General features: G+C 51.1%; 1 protein-coding gene and 1 non-coding gene across 22 annotated transcripts in view; both read right to left on the bottom strand.

The window, feature by feature from the left end:
• Nucleotides 1-13,467, bottom strand: part of CIITA (class II major histocompatibility complex transactivator) — a 49,019-nt gene that overhangs the window by 26,606 nt on the left and 8,946 nt on the right. For 7 of the 21 annotated variants that reach the window (XR_010836667.1, XM_067014170.1, XM_067014171.1 and 4 more), the window contains exon 1: nucleotides 13,272-13,463. The exons of 2 other annotated variants lie outside the window; for them this stretch is intronic. Coding sequence is in view for 13 of the 19 variants with exons in the window: in XM_067014170.1 (XP_066870271.1) it covers nucleotides 13,272-13,323 (52 nt within the window). In the remaining 6 variants the exon portion in view is untranslated. Of the gene's footprint in view, nucleotides 1-4,113; nucleotides 4,191-11,594; nucleotides 11,733-13,271; nucleotides 13,464-13,467 lie in introns of those variants that run through there. 12 more of the 21 variants (XM_067014162.1, XM_067014165.1, XM_067014163.1 and 9 more) reach the window with 3 other exon arrangements.
• TRNAR-UCU (transfer RNA arginine (anticodon UCU)) lies at nucleotides 945-1,017 on the bottom strand. The gene has a single exon. It is a non-coding gene; the product is annotated as a tRNA-Arg (tRNA).

The following is a 13,467-nucleotide window of genomic DNA, read 5'->3' as shown; positions in this document are numbered from 1 at the left end:
ATGGTCTTTATTGAGAGCCTACGTTGTAGCCATCTGCCTCTTTCTCCAGCCTGTGGCATCTGGGGACAACAGCTCGGGACTAACCCCAGCAACTCCATGAACGAAATGTGTGACTTTAGTCAAGTCACTCTAATTCTCAGTTTTCCCACAAGGTCAGCCAGGGACCTTCAAACTCAATCTCCTTCATCCTACAGAGAAGAAGATGAGACCCTGAGAGGGGATGTACCTTGCACGAGGCCCAAGAGTCTGCCGGTGGTGGAGCCTGAACCTGATCCCCTAGCACAAGACTCCCAGTCCACACTCTTTCCTGCCAATCAGAATATATCCAGTCAAATAAGCACCCCTGTTTATCTAGGCTCAGGAATAGAGACCGGGTCCCATCATAGATGGGCGATGGAGGGAGGTATAGTGGGGAAGAGCCTGAAGAAGTCTAGCTTATTGACAAACTCAGCTTCAAACATTGGACAGCATCACCAAATGTGATCAAATACCAGGGAAATACACTGATAGTAGAGAAAGAAGGCAACTCTTTTGAGCTTTTGGAGTCAAATTTCCTGACTCTGAAACCACTCCTATCTACCAACTCACCACAACCTGGGAATTTCATTTTTAATTTTTAAAAATTTTAATTAAATTAATTAATTTATTTATTTTTTGCGGTACACGGGCCTCTCACTGCTGTGGGCTCTCCTGTTGTGGAGCACAGGCTCCGGACGCGCAGGCTCAGCGGCCATGGCTCACGGGCCCAGCCGCTCTGCGGCACTTGGGATCTTCCCAGACCAGGGCACAATCCCGTGTCCCCTGCATCGGCAGGCGGACTCTCAACCACTGCGCCACCAGGGAAGCCCTGGAATTTCATTTTTAAAATCTCTGGAAGCCTCAGTTTCCTCATCTTTATTTTTATTTTTATTTTTTGGCCACGTGCACGGCTTGCAGGATCTTAGTTCCCTGACCAGGGATTGAACCCAGGCCCCCTGCAGTAGAAGTGCAGAGTCTTAACCACTGGACCACCAGGGAATTCCCTCAGTTTCCTCATCTGTAAAATGGGAATAATAATACTTGGTAGCTCATAAGGATTAGGTGAGTTAATTCATGTAGAGCCCTTAGGAAAGTGACCGTCACTTAGTAAGTGCTTAATGAATGGAAGCATAGAACAGCATCCAACACACACTTGAGCACAATGTGGGTGATGGTCATTATTATTATTATTATTATTATTAATTCACCTCCTACCTCTGTGAGATTGATAAAGGGATCCTTTCTCTTCCATTCCTGCATTACCACATTGTGAAGCCAAGCTTTCTGTTCTTTTGCATAAGGAGACCCCACAACCTCCATAGGAACAAGCAAGCCCCAGAGCCAGCAGTGCAACTTGGAAAGTCTGCTCTCAGACACCCCCAACATATACCTCAGCACCTTCCTGCATCTCCAAGACAAAGCCTGCATCTTACACACTTCCTCGTGAATAGACAAAGATTTGCAGCTCACAACAGACTTCTGCCTCCAGCCCCCAATTTGAGCTCACAAAGAGCCCTAGGGAGAAGGCATGTGGAGTATTATGCCTATCTGATCAAGGAGGATACTCAGACACCTCGCTGAAATGGCCTGTCCAAGGTCACCTGGTTGGACAACTTGAGTTTGAATCCTGGCTGGGAGACCTTAGGCAAGTGACTTAATTAACCTCTCTGAGGATCAGCTTTCCCTCCACTAGATTGGGATAATGATACTTACCTTGTGGGACCATCAAAAGGCCAAGAAGGGCTCTGCGTGGTGTGCCAGGCACACAGGAGGCCCACGGTCAAAGGAAGTCCATTATATTGGGAGCCTGAGACTCTAGGCTTGCAGTTTAGAGCTCCCCAAATTGCCATAGTGCTTCCCATTCATGCCAAAACCAACTTGGCCTGGGACCACCCGGGGTTCCCACAACCATGTTTCCTGTGTCTCCAGATGCTTAGGAAGTGCTTTAAAGCCTCCTAACTGGACTCTTTCCTCCTCCTACAATTCCAGAGCAGGCTGGAGGCAGAGAGCCCTGATCGCCTCACTGCAGAGGAGTGAGTCCCTGTCAGCTGCCCTAGCACAGGACAGATCCTACAGCCGAGGAGCCCTTGAGTGCAAGAACCCTCCCTCTAGCTCACCTACCCCCGGGCTCCAGCATGTGGCAGTCTCTCTCCATCAGTAGGACTGATGGTGCCTAGCTAGAATTCAGAGGTGCCCTCTGAGTGCCAGGCACCAAACGACATGATTTATAGACATTATCTCGTTTAGCTGAACTCACACATTAGCTATTTGTATTTCCATTTCTCAGATGAAGAAACAGGCTCAAAGAGAAGAGTGATGAGCTAGCTGGGATCTGAAGCAGCTGCCTGGTACCAAGGCTCAGCTTCTTCCAGGCTCTGGCCCCCTGGCCACCCTGGGGAGGTGCCTTCTCCCGGAGCCAGGAGGCATGGGTGGCAAGACGAGTTCTCCTTTTGAGGAGCTGTCTGGGGTGCAGCAGAGGAGTGCCTTTCTGGTAAGTGGGCAGTATTTTTAGAAGGTTCTCTTTGGACCCGCCCTTCCCCCTGGGCCACCACCTTCCACATCCAACTTGAGAAAAAGTTCCTAATCCTTTGGCCACCCAAAGTCCCTTCTGGGGTTTGTTTCCATCCCTATTTCACACTACACCGCAGGTTTTGAAAGCACATACACACCAAAATCGTTTTTGAAATAAAGGTTCATTCCTCTCTCCCTTGAGGGAAATCAAGTATTACCAGAATGTTCTATCTAGCTCAGACCTTGATATTCAGTTTCTGCAGCCTTTCTGTGCTCCATCTCTGCTGGGGAGAGCCTTTTGTGTCTGGGGTTGTGCTGGATGCTCTCTATTTATTATCTTGTTTCAACTGTCACAACAGTTCTGGGAGATTGGTATTATTGTACACATTGTACAGATGATGACAGTGATGATGGCTCAGTTATCAGCTGCTTTCTTCCCAGAGAGGGGGGTATATCCTTGAAGGTCTGAGGAGGCATTGAGAGGGAGGAGGGGACTCCTTTGCTACCCCAAAGCCTTCAGCACTGCTATGCACTGTGATGAAAAGTCATGAGAAGAAATACTTCCCTACTTGTTGACTGTGATCTTCTCCTGAGGAAGGAATGGAAAATCTCTGAACCATGTGTCTAGAGACATGGGTTTGAGTTCCAGCTCTGCCTTTGATCTTGAATACCATTCTCTACCCTTCCGAGCCTAAGTTTCACCAACTGGGTGTGGGAGCCCACTCAGATGAGGCATTTGGGGAGTCTAGCTTCCTCATTGCCTATCGGCTTTCCCCCCTTCCTTTCCCCCAAGACCCCCTAACACCACTCCACTCCCCAACTTCATGACAAGCTGCTTCCGCAGGCCACATGCTGGCCAGAAACCAGGAGCCCGGGGTTACTTATCTACCACAACCAGCCCCCGGTCAGCATCTCTGTGGATCAAACAAGTTCCTCTTTGCTTCTTGCACCCTGTAGCCCTCCAGATAAACTCAACAAGACACCTTGCACTTTTTTCTCTCCAAACCTGTAAAACAATGATTTACTGAGCATCCTCTGTAAGAAAGTCACTGGGCTCAGTTCTCTGGGGGCCCTAGAGAGGTTAGCCCCTGACAAGAAGCTTGCAGTGTAGGCCCGGATGATATTTTAGAAAAGAGACAGGATGTGATGATAATGGCACAGTGGTTAAGAGTGTGAGCTCTGGGTTCAAATTACAGTTCAAATTACAGTTCCACACTAACTGTTAGACCTCAGATAAGTTATTCAGCCTCTCTGAGTTGTGTAATCTATTGCCTTTAGGTGGCATAGTGTCGATCTCAGTAGGTTGCTATGACTTGCCTAAAGTGACATATCCAAGAAGTGCTCCTAAGATGTAAGTTCCAAAACGAAGGCAGCAAGGTGTCACTTGCCACCGTACAACTGGCAAAAATTAGAAAGCTGGGCAACGCCCAGGGGTTGGTGGGAGTGGATGTTTGTGGCCACCTGCAGAAAAACCTGGCACCACTTAGAATACCTGATGATGCAGAGATCCTACAGCCCAGTGATTCAATTCTTGGGTATATACATACCAAAGAAATGTTCCCACAGCTCCACAAGGACACCTACCTGAAGTTGCTCAGTGCTGTGCTATTTGTGGTGACCAGGATTTGGAGGCCACCTGGGTGTCTATTGCTAGGGGAAGGACAGTACGAAGCAGCTGCTGCAATCTGTAGAGGATGATGCAATCATTAGAAGCAACAGACCAAATGAACATGGAGGCGGATCTTAATAACATAGTACAGGGACTTCTCTGGCAGAGTCCAGTGTTAGGACTCTGCCTTCCGGTACAGGGGGTGTGGATACAATCCCTGGTTGGTGAGCTGGGATCCCACATGCCTTGTGGCCAAAAAACCAAAACATAAAACAGAAGCAATACTGTAACCAATTCAATAAAGGTGTTAAAAATGCCACATCAAAAAAAAATCTTAAAAAAAAATAACATAGTACAGAGTGATAAAGTAAGAAGCAGAATGAGCTCTGATAAAAAAAAGCAACACGTATTTAAGAAGAACACATGCGAACAAAAGGATACACCCTGAGTGCATTCGAATGGGTGCCCAGAAACAGGAAAGAGAATGGGGGAAAGGGAAATTAATTAAGAGAGATGCCTCATGTGGACCAAACATCATAGTGTACTGCGAATTGAGATATGAAGTTAACTGAAGATTGAAAGGCTCCTGAAGTTCAAAAGAAACAAAACAAAACCAAAAATGATGGAAGCCTCATGGGGCTTCTGTGGTTCTGTGGCTCACCAAAAAAGGCCTGACACCTGTAGATGCTCAAAAAGGAAGAAAACAGCACTCTTGTCACCCTGTAGGCTGTCCAGGGATGGGCCCAGGAGCCCCCAGTCCTGGGGGAGGAGATGAGAACGTGAAGGACTTGGAGATGAACAGGGAAAGGTGGGTACCATCTGTAGAGGAGGAAGCCCTAGCACTCCGGCCCCCTTTGCTGGTCCAGTATGGGCAACCCAGGAAAATTAGAGAGAGAGGACTTCTGGAAACTGCTGGTCTCACTCAAGACTTTCACTTCCTGGAGTGGTTTGTGGAGGTCACAAGAGACAGAGTGGAAACTAAGGTATTTGGCAATGCTGAGGGGCAATGGGGCTGGAGGTTCTAGTCACTTCTCCTCCAGGCAGGGAGATTGGAAGGCGCGCGCGTGTGTGTGTGTGTGTGTGTGTGTGTGTGTGTGTGTGTGTGTGTGTGTGTGTGTGTGTGTGTGTGTGTGTGTGTGTGTCTCCTATTACATCTTCCAATGTAATAGGAGCCAGCAGACCCGACAAGGAGAGGTCTTGAACTATTGTAATTGGGTGGCTTTGGTGCCTGACTCTGACCGCAGGCTCCTCCTCTGCACCAAAGGGGGCTTGGCTTGGAGTACGGATTCAAAATGAAGGGTGACTCAGGCCTATAGGCCTAGGTGTTTTGTTTCCCAAGACAATTTGTGTGTGTATACGTGTGTCTTAATTACCATCGCGACGTCTCCATATAGAACATACAACTAATTGTTGCCAAAGACCCCACTACTTATTGCATTCTGCTGGGTCCCATTGGGCACAGTTACGGCCCCTTAGGCATTTGGGTTTGCAACCGTTGGCCTGCAGGCCTTCTAAGGTCACGTCTGTCTCTGATCTGCTGGAAAGATGATGGCTTGGGATGGATGGGTGATTGGGGCAGGGAAAGGCAGGACTGAATTCTGTCCTGCCCATGGCGGCATTGGGAAGCACATGAGGGTGTCTTCCAACAGAAAGGCTTGGAGGGGACTGGCCCTGAGTGCCCAAACCGGCCAGTTCCACCAAGGAAGGAGCAGGAAGCATGGGAATTGTGGTATCTGGGGTGCTAGGTGTGTTTCCCCAGCTCTGGCACCAGCTCAGACTGAAAAGGGATTAGGAAATAAGCTGTCTGGGAACCACAGGGCACAAAGAGTTATTCCCCATTGGACCTAGACTGCTGCTTCACCTCGCCCTCCTCAGTTCCAGCCCCCTCAAGGATCTTGGCATTTCCATCATAGCTCCCCACCCTCTCTGGGCTGAGACTAGCCTGTGCCGGGATAAAGGGGTCTCAGAGCAGGAAAGCTGGCAATGGAAGCAAGATTGGCTCCACTCCTGGCCGCAGAGCTTCTCAGCAGTTGGAGTGAGGGCAGAGGAAGTGGACTGATGCAGCTAGGGACCGCTGAGTTCACAACAGACTGGTGAAACAGGATCCACACAGGGAGTCATGAGACCTGAGATCTGCACCCTGCTCTGCACCTGACAGGCTATGTGATCCTGGGCAAGCCCCTTTCCCTCTCTGGTCCCCAGTGGTATCATGTGTTAAATAAGAATGTCATGCTACAACAGCGGCTTTCAAATGAAATTGTACAAGGAGTCCAAATCCCAGAACAGGTGATAATGGAGCTATTCAATTAAAGGGGATGGGGGTGAGGTGGGCAGGGGGGGAGGCAGAACCCACCCCTCCCCCAAAGGGGCTGCACAGAAGACACTAAAAAAGACAACTCCAGATGACAGTTTAGGCCTTGGCCACCAGATGCTCTCTGATTTTACAATTTCAAAAAATGTAGTAGATTCTGTGGTGTGCTACAGTCCCTTAAGGACCAACTGCTAGAGGGCAACTGGCTCACAGGTCACAGCTCAACCTCTCTGGGGGGACTTCCCTGGTGGTCCAGTGGTTAAGACTCCGCGCGTGCACTTCAGGGGGCGTGGGTTCGATCCCTGGTGGGTTCACTAAGATTCTGCATGCCTTGCGCTGTGTGGCCGAAAAAACAAACAAACAAACAAACAAAAACAACTCAACCCCTCTGGGAATAGCCCAAAGTCACACCCTTTTCCAATCACTGTATCCACATGCAGCGATTGCTGCCTGCAGGCATGCAAAGGTCTGGTCTGGGAGTCTCAATCTGGGATAACCTTGGCTGACCCAGCTTCAGCCCTCCCCATGGGATCGGCTGAGACCTCTGTTGTGACCATATTGCAGCCCAACTCCTCACTCTGTCCAATGGTGCTTCTTCCCTTGCCCCCAAGGGCCCTCTCCCCAACCTGGAGACCTCTCCCCAATAAACGTCCCGTGTGCAAATCTCCATCTCTGAGTCTGCTTCCCGGGGAACCCCACCTGAGACAACTTGGTTCTGTTTTTCCTCAGGTAGGGCCTGGAAATCATACAGAAACCCACAAAAGACCCCACAGAGACCTTCTGAGCCCTTGGGCAAGCCACCTATCTTCTCTGGACTCCCTGGAGGACATCCACCTCATCACAACTTGGAAAATCTTGGAACTCAAACAAGACAAGCTCGGCTGCTGCGTGTAGTGCCTGTAAATGGCACAGTTACTGGGGCTGAGGAGCCTGACGGTCCTGGGGGGAGGGGGAGGGGAGGAGGGCGGAGACAGCTGGAAGAGCTGCAGCCCGCGGAGGAGGGGGGCCCCGGTGCTTGACCAGAACGCAAGCCTCCCCCACCTCCGCGTGGCCTTCCCTCCGCAAGCCCCAACCTTCCCAGCTGCAGTCGGTGAGCCGAAAAGGAGTCCAACAAGCTTTTCCTGGAAGAAAACCTGAGCTGGTTGCTGGAGTGGGGAATGAGGGGCTTGTGGCTGCAGTTAGCCAAGCCAGGCTCCTATACCTCCAGACCTAACCCCCAGCTTGGCCTAACACGGCGCCTAAGCCTGCGGCAGGCCCTTCGCTCTGTGCTGGAGACTCCCAGGTAAGTAAATCACGTGCCAGCCCTGCCTGCCAGCATCTGATGACAGTTAGCAAGCTTGGCTGTGAATCAAAATGGCCTGAAGTGGGTGCTAAACACATGGTAGCCGGACCTCACCCCCTGAGGTTCTGACTGTAAGTCTGGGGTGGGGTCCAGAAATCTGTATTTTTACATGAGCATCGCCCTTGGGCACCCCCTCCTCCAACACATTCACATACACACACTTGCCTTGTGGTGACTGAGAACTTAGATAGGTTTTATCTCCAAGGCAGCCTGAGTTTCCACTTGCTGAGAAGACATTGCCTCTCAGTTTGCATGGCTCTATGGCTTTTCCTTCCTCCAAGGGAACCTTCCAGACCCTGCATTTCTACCACCTTTCTACTTCTCCCCAGCTGGAAACCCCAAGACTCTGCGCTTAGGTTAGGTTGGTCCCCAATTTCTATATTTTTCCTTCCAAAAGTCCCTCAGCAGCCATCCCCTTGACCTAGTAGCCCCATCCCCCGAGCCTAGATTGTTACCAGAGCTACTAGGTCTTTCTGCTAATCCAGAGTCTTCCAAACTTCAGACATTCACCTGCCTCCTTTACAGTTTTTTTGGTGATATCTGCATACCACCTGTTGTATAATTTACCCAAGCATTTTCCTTAAATTAACTTGAAAAAAACCCAAACATAGGGCTTCCCTGCCGGCACAGTGGTTGAGAGTCCTCCTGCCGATGCAGGGGACATGGGTTTGCACCCCGGTCTGGGAAGATCCCACATGCCGTGGAGCGGCTAGGTCCTTGAGCCATGGCTGCTGCGCCTGGGTGTCCGGAGCCTGCGCTCCGCAACAGGAGAGGCCACAACAGTGAGAGGCCCGCGTACCGCAAAAAAAAAAAAAAAAAAAAAGCCAAACATATTTTATTTATTTATTTATTTATTTATTTATTTTTATTTTTTTTGCAGTATGCGGGCCTCTCACTGTCGTGGCCTCTCCCGTTGCGGAGCACAGGCTCCGCGGCCATGGCTCACGAGCTTAGTTGCTCCGCGGCATGTGGGATCTTCCCGGACCAGGGCACGAACCCGTGTCTCCTGCATCAGCAGGCGGATTCTCAACCACTGCGCCACCAGGGAAGCCCATTAAAAGAAAATTTTCTAGAATTGAAAGCAGGGATGCAAATACATACTTGTCCACAAATGTTTGTAGCAGCACTATTCACAAAAGACAAAAGATGGAAACAACCCAAGTGTCCACTGACAGATGAATGGATAGAGAAAATGTAGTCCAACCACACACTGGACTATTATTCAGCCATAAAAAGGAAGGAAGTTCTGACACATGCTGTAACATGGTTGAAGCTTGAAGATGTTATGCTAAGTGAAAAAAGCCAGACACAAAAGAACAAATGTTGTATAATTCCACTTATGTGAGTCACCTAGAGTGGTCAGACTCATAGAAACAGAAAGTGGAAGGGTGGTTGCCAGGGGCCGGGGGCAAGGGGAGAATGGGGAGTTAGTGCTTAATGGGGACAGAGTTTCAGCTTGGACCATGAAAAAGTTTGGGAGATGGATGGTGGTGATGGTTGCACAACATCGTGAATGTACTTAATGCTGTTGAATTGTACACTTAAAAATGATTACCTTGCTAAATTTTATGTTTAAAAAAGATGAAAACTTTCTATCACTACCTTGAATGAAAAAAAAAACCCCAAAACAAAAACTGCAGTCTCACTTGCCATTGAAAGCAAAACAATGTTATCAAATTAATATCAGCTGCCCTCCCACTTTGTTAAAAAGAAACATTAGTATTAGAGTGCTGCTAACACGCCTACTCACAAAAAAAGGAGGATTAAAAGAGAATCAGAAAAGTACCGATGTCCTCCCTATGAGAACCAGTGTCAATCAAGGCTTCTCTGAGAATTGTCCTTGGACCACGGATCATGTATGTGTCAAAGTCTTTGGAAACACACGGACGTGTGCCCAATGACGACCTCTCAGATCTTTCTAAACGATCCCTCTAGAATCTGTAAGGGTTACACTGGGCACGTGTATTCTTTGGTGGTTTTTGCAAAGTGCTTCTGTGCAGGTCAGGAAATCATCAAGAAAGCACTCGTGTCTTATCTTATAGATGCCCCTCCAGAGGGGAAGTCAGTTACTCAGGGTGACTGATGCCAAGTCTGAAAGCCAAGTACGTCAGCTTTACCCTCTCCCTCAGGCCACTTCCCTGATTGTCCAAGACTGACCCCAGGCCTTGAAGCAGGGTCCCTGTGTTAATTTTCTGATTCTACTCTCCACAAGGTACTAGATGCCAGGTCCCTGCCATCAGACAGACACTGCTGTATCAACAAGTCTCCCTCTGACTAGCCAGGACCCGCCCTGTATTTGTGTAGGCTCACACCCCCGCCCAGGTACTGGATGGGCTCTCAGGGGACCTGGTTTCAAATCCTGATTCCGCTAATAACTTGGCTATGTGGACTTTGACAAAACCTCCAGGAAGTCCCCAGAGGTTTTGTAACATGGAGTAGGTACCGGGGTTGGACCTCATTGCCTTTCAATGTATGTATGACCTCTGGACCTCTGAGATAGGAATCTCTCTCTCTCTCTCACACACACACACACACACACACATCCCCTAGCCAGTTAAGCTGCCATTGGGAGCGCCACCCAGGCCCAGTCAATGGGATCTGGGGGTGGGGGCTGGGAACCTGCACTCTAAACAGCCTTCTGGGTGATTCCCACGTGTGGGAAGCCTGGGACCCCCTGGCTCAGTCGTCTCTGAGGACCCTTCCACTCCATATTCTGGGATCTTGGGGACCAGGTCCTTGCCTAAGGCAGGCTGGGATTTGGAAAGTGATGATTTGCTGGGGTCTCATCTTCTCCCCTTTCAGCTCCACCAGGCCCTAGAGTAAGAAGCACTAATTTCCTTAACCTTCTGATTGGCTGGGAATGGTATTTCTTTTTTTGGTGGTGGCGGGGAGTGGCTCATAGATGGAAGACTTCCTGCCAAATTTAGGAACTCCTGGCCTCAACTGCAGGTGGGGCACTTATGTCCCCTCCCATGTGTCACCTAGGGTGGAGAGAGATGCTGTGGGACTCAAGGGAGAACTGTGGGTTTTAAGGGTCCCAGACAGAGCTAGACATGGTGGCTCAAATTCTGATATTCTGGGATCCCGGAGAGCCCCACCCCATCCCTTTCCGGAGGCCCTTAGTTTCTCTCCTCAGAGGATGTGACTCAGGATCCCAAATTGCAGTAGAGATGCGGACTGTCAAACACAGTCCAGGAAAGCCCCTGCCCACCAAGATGGTAAAAGAGAAGAGAGGATTTCTCCAATCCGACGTTTAAATGTCTCCCCATATCCCTCCCTGCGCTGGGGACCCCACCAAGAGGGGAAGCCAGACTCCAGAGTCAGATCGGGAACACGATTCAAGAGGGAAACTGCGGCTCAGAGAAGGGCAGCCCCGGTCCTAGGTCCCCCGGTAGAAGAAAAGCCTGTGTCTCCCTGCGCGCACCCCCTACGCGCTTCTTCAGATTCTAGGACGCGCAGGGAGACTGTCTACCGATCGTTCGGCCACACCGCCTCCCTGCTCTGCATGCTCCTTCTGTGTCCCAATCTCTCTGCAGACGCTGCCGTCCCACCGGCTCTCCCCACCGCCTCCCCTGGGCCCCGGTGCTCCGGGCAAAGCAGCCCAGCTCCGGGTTCCCCGCTCCCAGTTCCTGCGTGGAATCCTTCCAGGGATGCTGGAAACGAGGAGTTTCTAGGGTGTGCGCTCTGCACATTACCTTCCTCCTCCTCCCAGCCTTGCTGTGTGATCTCAGGCAAGCAGCTACCAGTCTCTGAACCTCTATTCCCAGCCCCACTTCAGGGGCTGCTGAGGGGACTTTGGTTACCTGCCGCTGTTCCCGGGACTCCCGCGCGCTGCCAGTGGCTTCTCCCTCCCGCCAGCTCTGGGGCTGCAGTGAGCAAGCGAGCTTGGGGAGAGCAGTCGCCTGGCCACCACACCTCCACCCACTGTGGCTGCCCTTTTCCTCTTTCACTTTCTCTCTGCACCAAGGGGCTTGGGCCAATCCAAGCTGGGGAGTAAACAGGCACCCGAGCCTCCCCCTGCTGCGCCCACCACGTGCTTTCTCAGAAGCGCCTAGTCCACCCCCCACACTCCCTGGAGCGTCTAATCAGCTCCTAAAAATGGCCAGTGCCCAGCTTTGGAGGAGGCAGCCTGCCCGTAGGCATATGATATACAAGCCCTGGTTTGCAGGGAGCTCATCCACACCCCCGTCTGGCCCTCAATTTCCCTGCACCTCAGCCCCACCTTGAAGCTGATAAACCACCCCTGCAGGGCACAGGGGTTTGCTCGCTGAGCCATTCACTCCTGGGAAGCCGGATGCCCTTGGGAGGAAGAGAAAATTCCTCAAGGAACTTCCCTGGCTGGGAATTCAGCCCTGGCAGCCCTGAGTTCCCATCACCACACTCTGCCTAGCTGCTTTCCTCTCACCCTTCCTCTTCCAGAGGTCCTGGACCCCCGCTCCATCCACCCTGAGACCTTGGGGAGGTCACCTCCCTTTCCAGGCTTGGATTTCCTCATCTGGTATTGAGGGAGGGGTGGGTCAAGGTGACTTCTGACCTCTCTCACCCCCTGGAAAACTCCCCCAACAAGCTCTGGCTGCAACCAACAGAGCTGGCAAACTTGTCTTCAATCTGCAGGTTCAGAGGAAGCCTCACATTTGAGCAGTGTCTGAGAAGAGGAGTCCTACAGTCTCAGCCACACTAATAACGGGCTCCTATGTGTGCCCTCAGATCCTACAATGCACCAGGCACCGTGCTAGACCCTTTGATTCCTCACCTTTGTCTTGTAATAAGAGTTTCCCCCGAATCCCATTTAACAGCCCAGGAAAACAGATTCAGAATAGGTTGGGGACTTGTTCAGTGTCACTTCACACCCAGGCAACAGTGCAGCTGCGATTCAAACCTGCCGTGCTGCCTTCAGAGCTGGTACCAGATGTCTGTGCTATGCTGTCTCTCATCATCTGTCCCCTGTCCCCCACTTTTTCCCCAAAACACCATTTGGAAACTGGGGAGAGGGCAGCATCGGTCCAGGTGACTGTATTGCCCACCAGCTGGGGCTCAACATCTAGACCAAGGGGCTGACTCTGGCTTTGGTTTCCCTGCTTCCCGGGGATGGGGTGGATCTGGCAGGGGTTCCACCCTTCAAGGGCGAGCTCCTCAGTGTTTACCTGGCAGAAAGAGGACCTTGTGGTTGGCCTAGCCAGGTCATGAATGCTGAGAGCTAACAACACGCCCCCTGAAAGTCAGCCCTTCAGTACCCTTCAGGCTGATAAAGCCCTCTTACATTCCAGGCATCTGGGCAGACCGAACATCCCTCAGTGGAAGGAAATGGCAAAACACCTCACTTCTTCCAAAAGCCCCAGCAGGACAAAGACCCCTCTCGCCACCCTCACACCCCAGTTCAGAGCAATGTCTCTGATAATTTGGGACGGCGGGACGAGCTGAGACCTCACCCTAAATGAAGAAGCGTTCTCAGCCCCAACGTCCCCCACCCGCCTTTTTACCTTGGGGCTCTGGCAGGTAGGACCTGGCGGGGCGTGTAGCCAGGCAACGCATGGTGTGAGAAACAGAGTGAGGCAGCAGCTCCCGGACTCTGGCAGCCCCTCCTGTTGCCCTCAGCCCACCCAACGATGCCTTCGGATGCCCAGCTCAGAAGCAGGCAGCCTCATCTCTGACCAGTCTCCCTGCAGAAGTCTGGAG

This window comes from Kogia breviceps, chromosome 14 (genome assembly GCF_026419965.1).
Source record: "Kogia breviceps isolate mKogBre1 chromosome 14, mKogBre1 haplotype 1, whole genome shotgun sequence".
Taxonomy (NCBI): domain Eukaryota; kingdom Metazoa; phylum Chordata; class Mammalia; order Artiodactyla; family Physeteridae; genus Kogia; species Kogia breviceps.
This window is presented reverse-complemented; position numbering and strand designations above follow the sequence as displayed.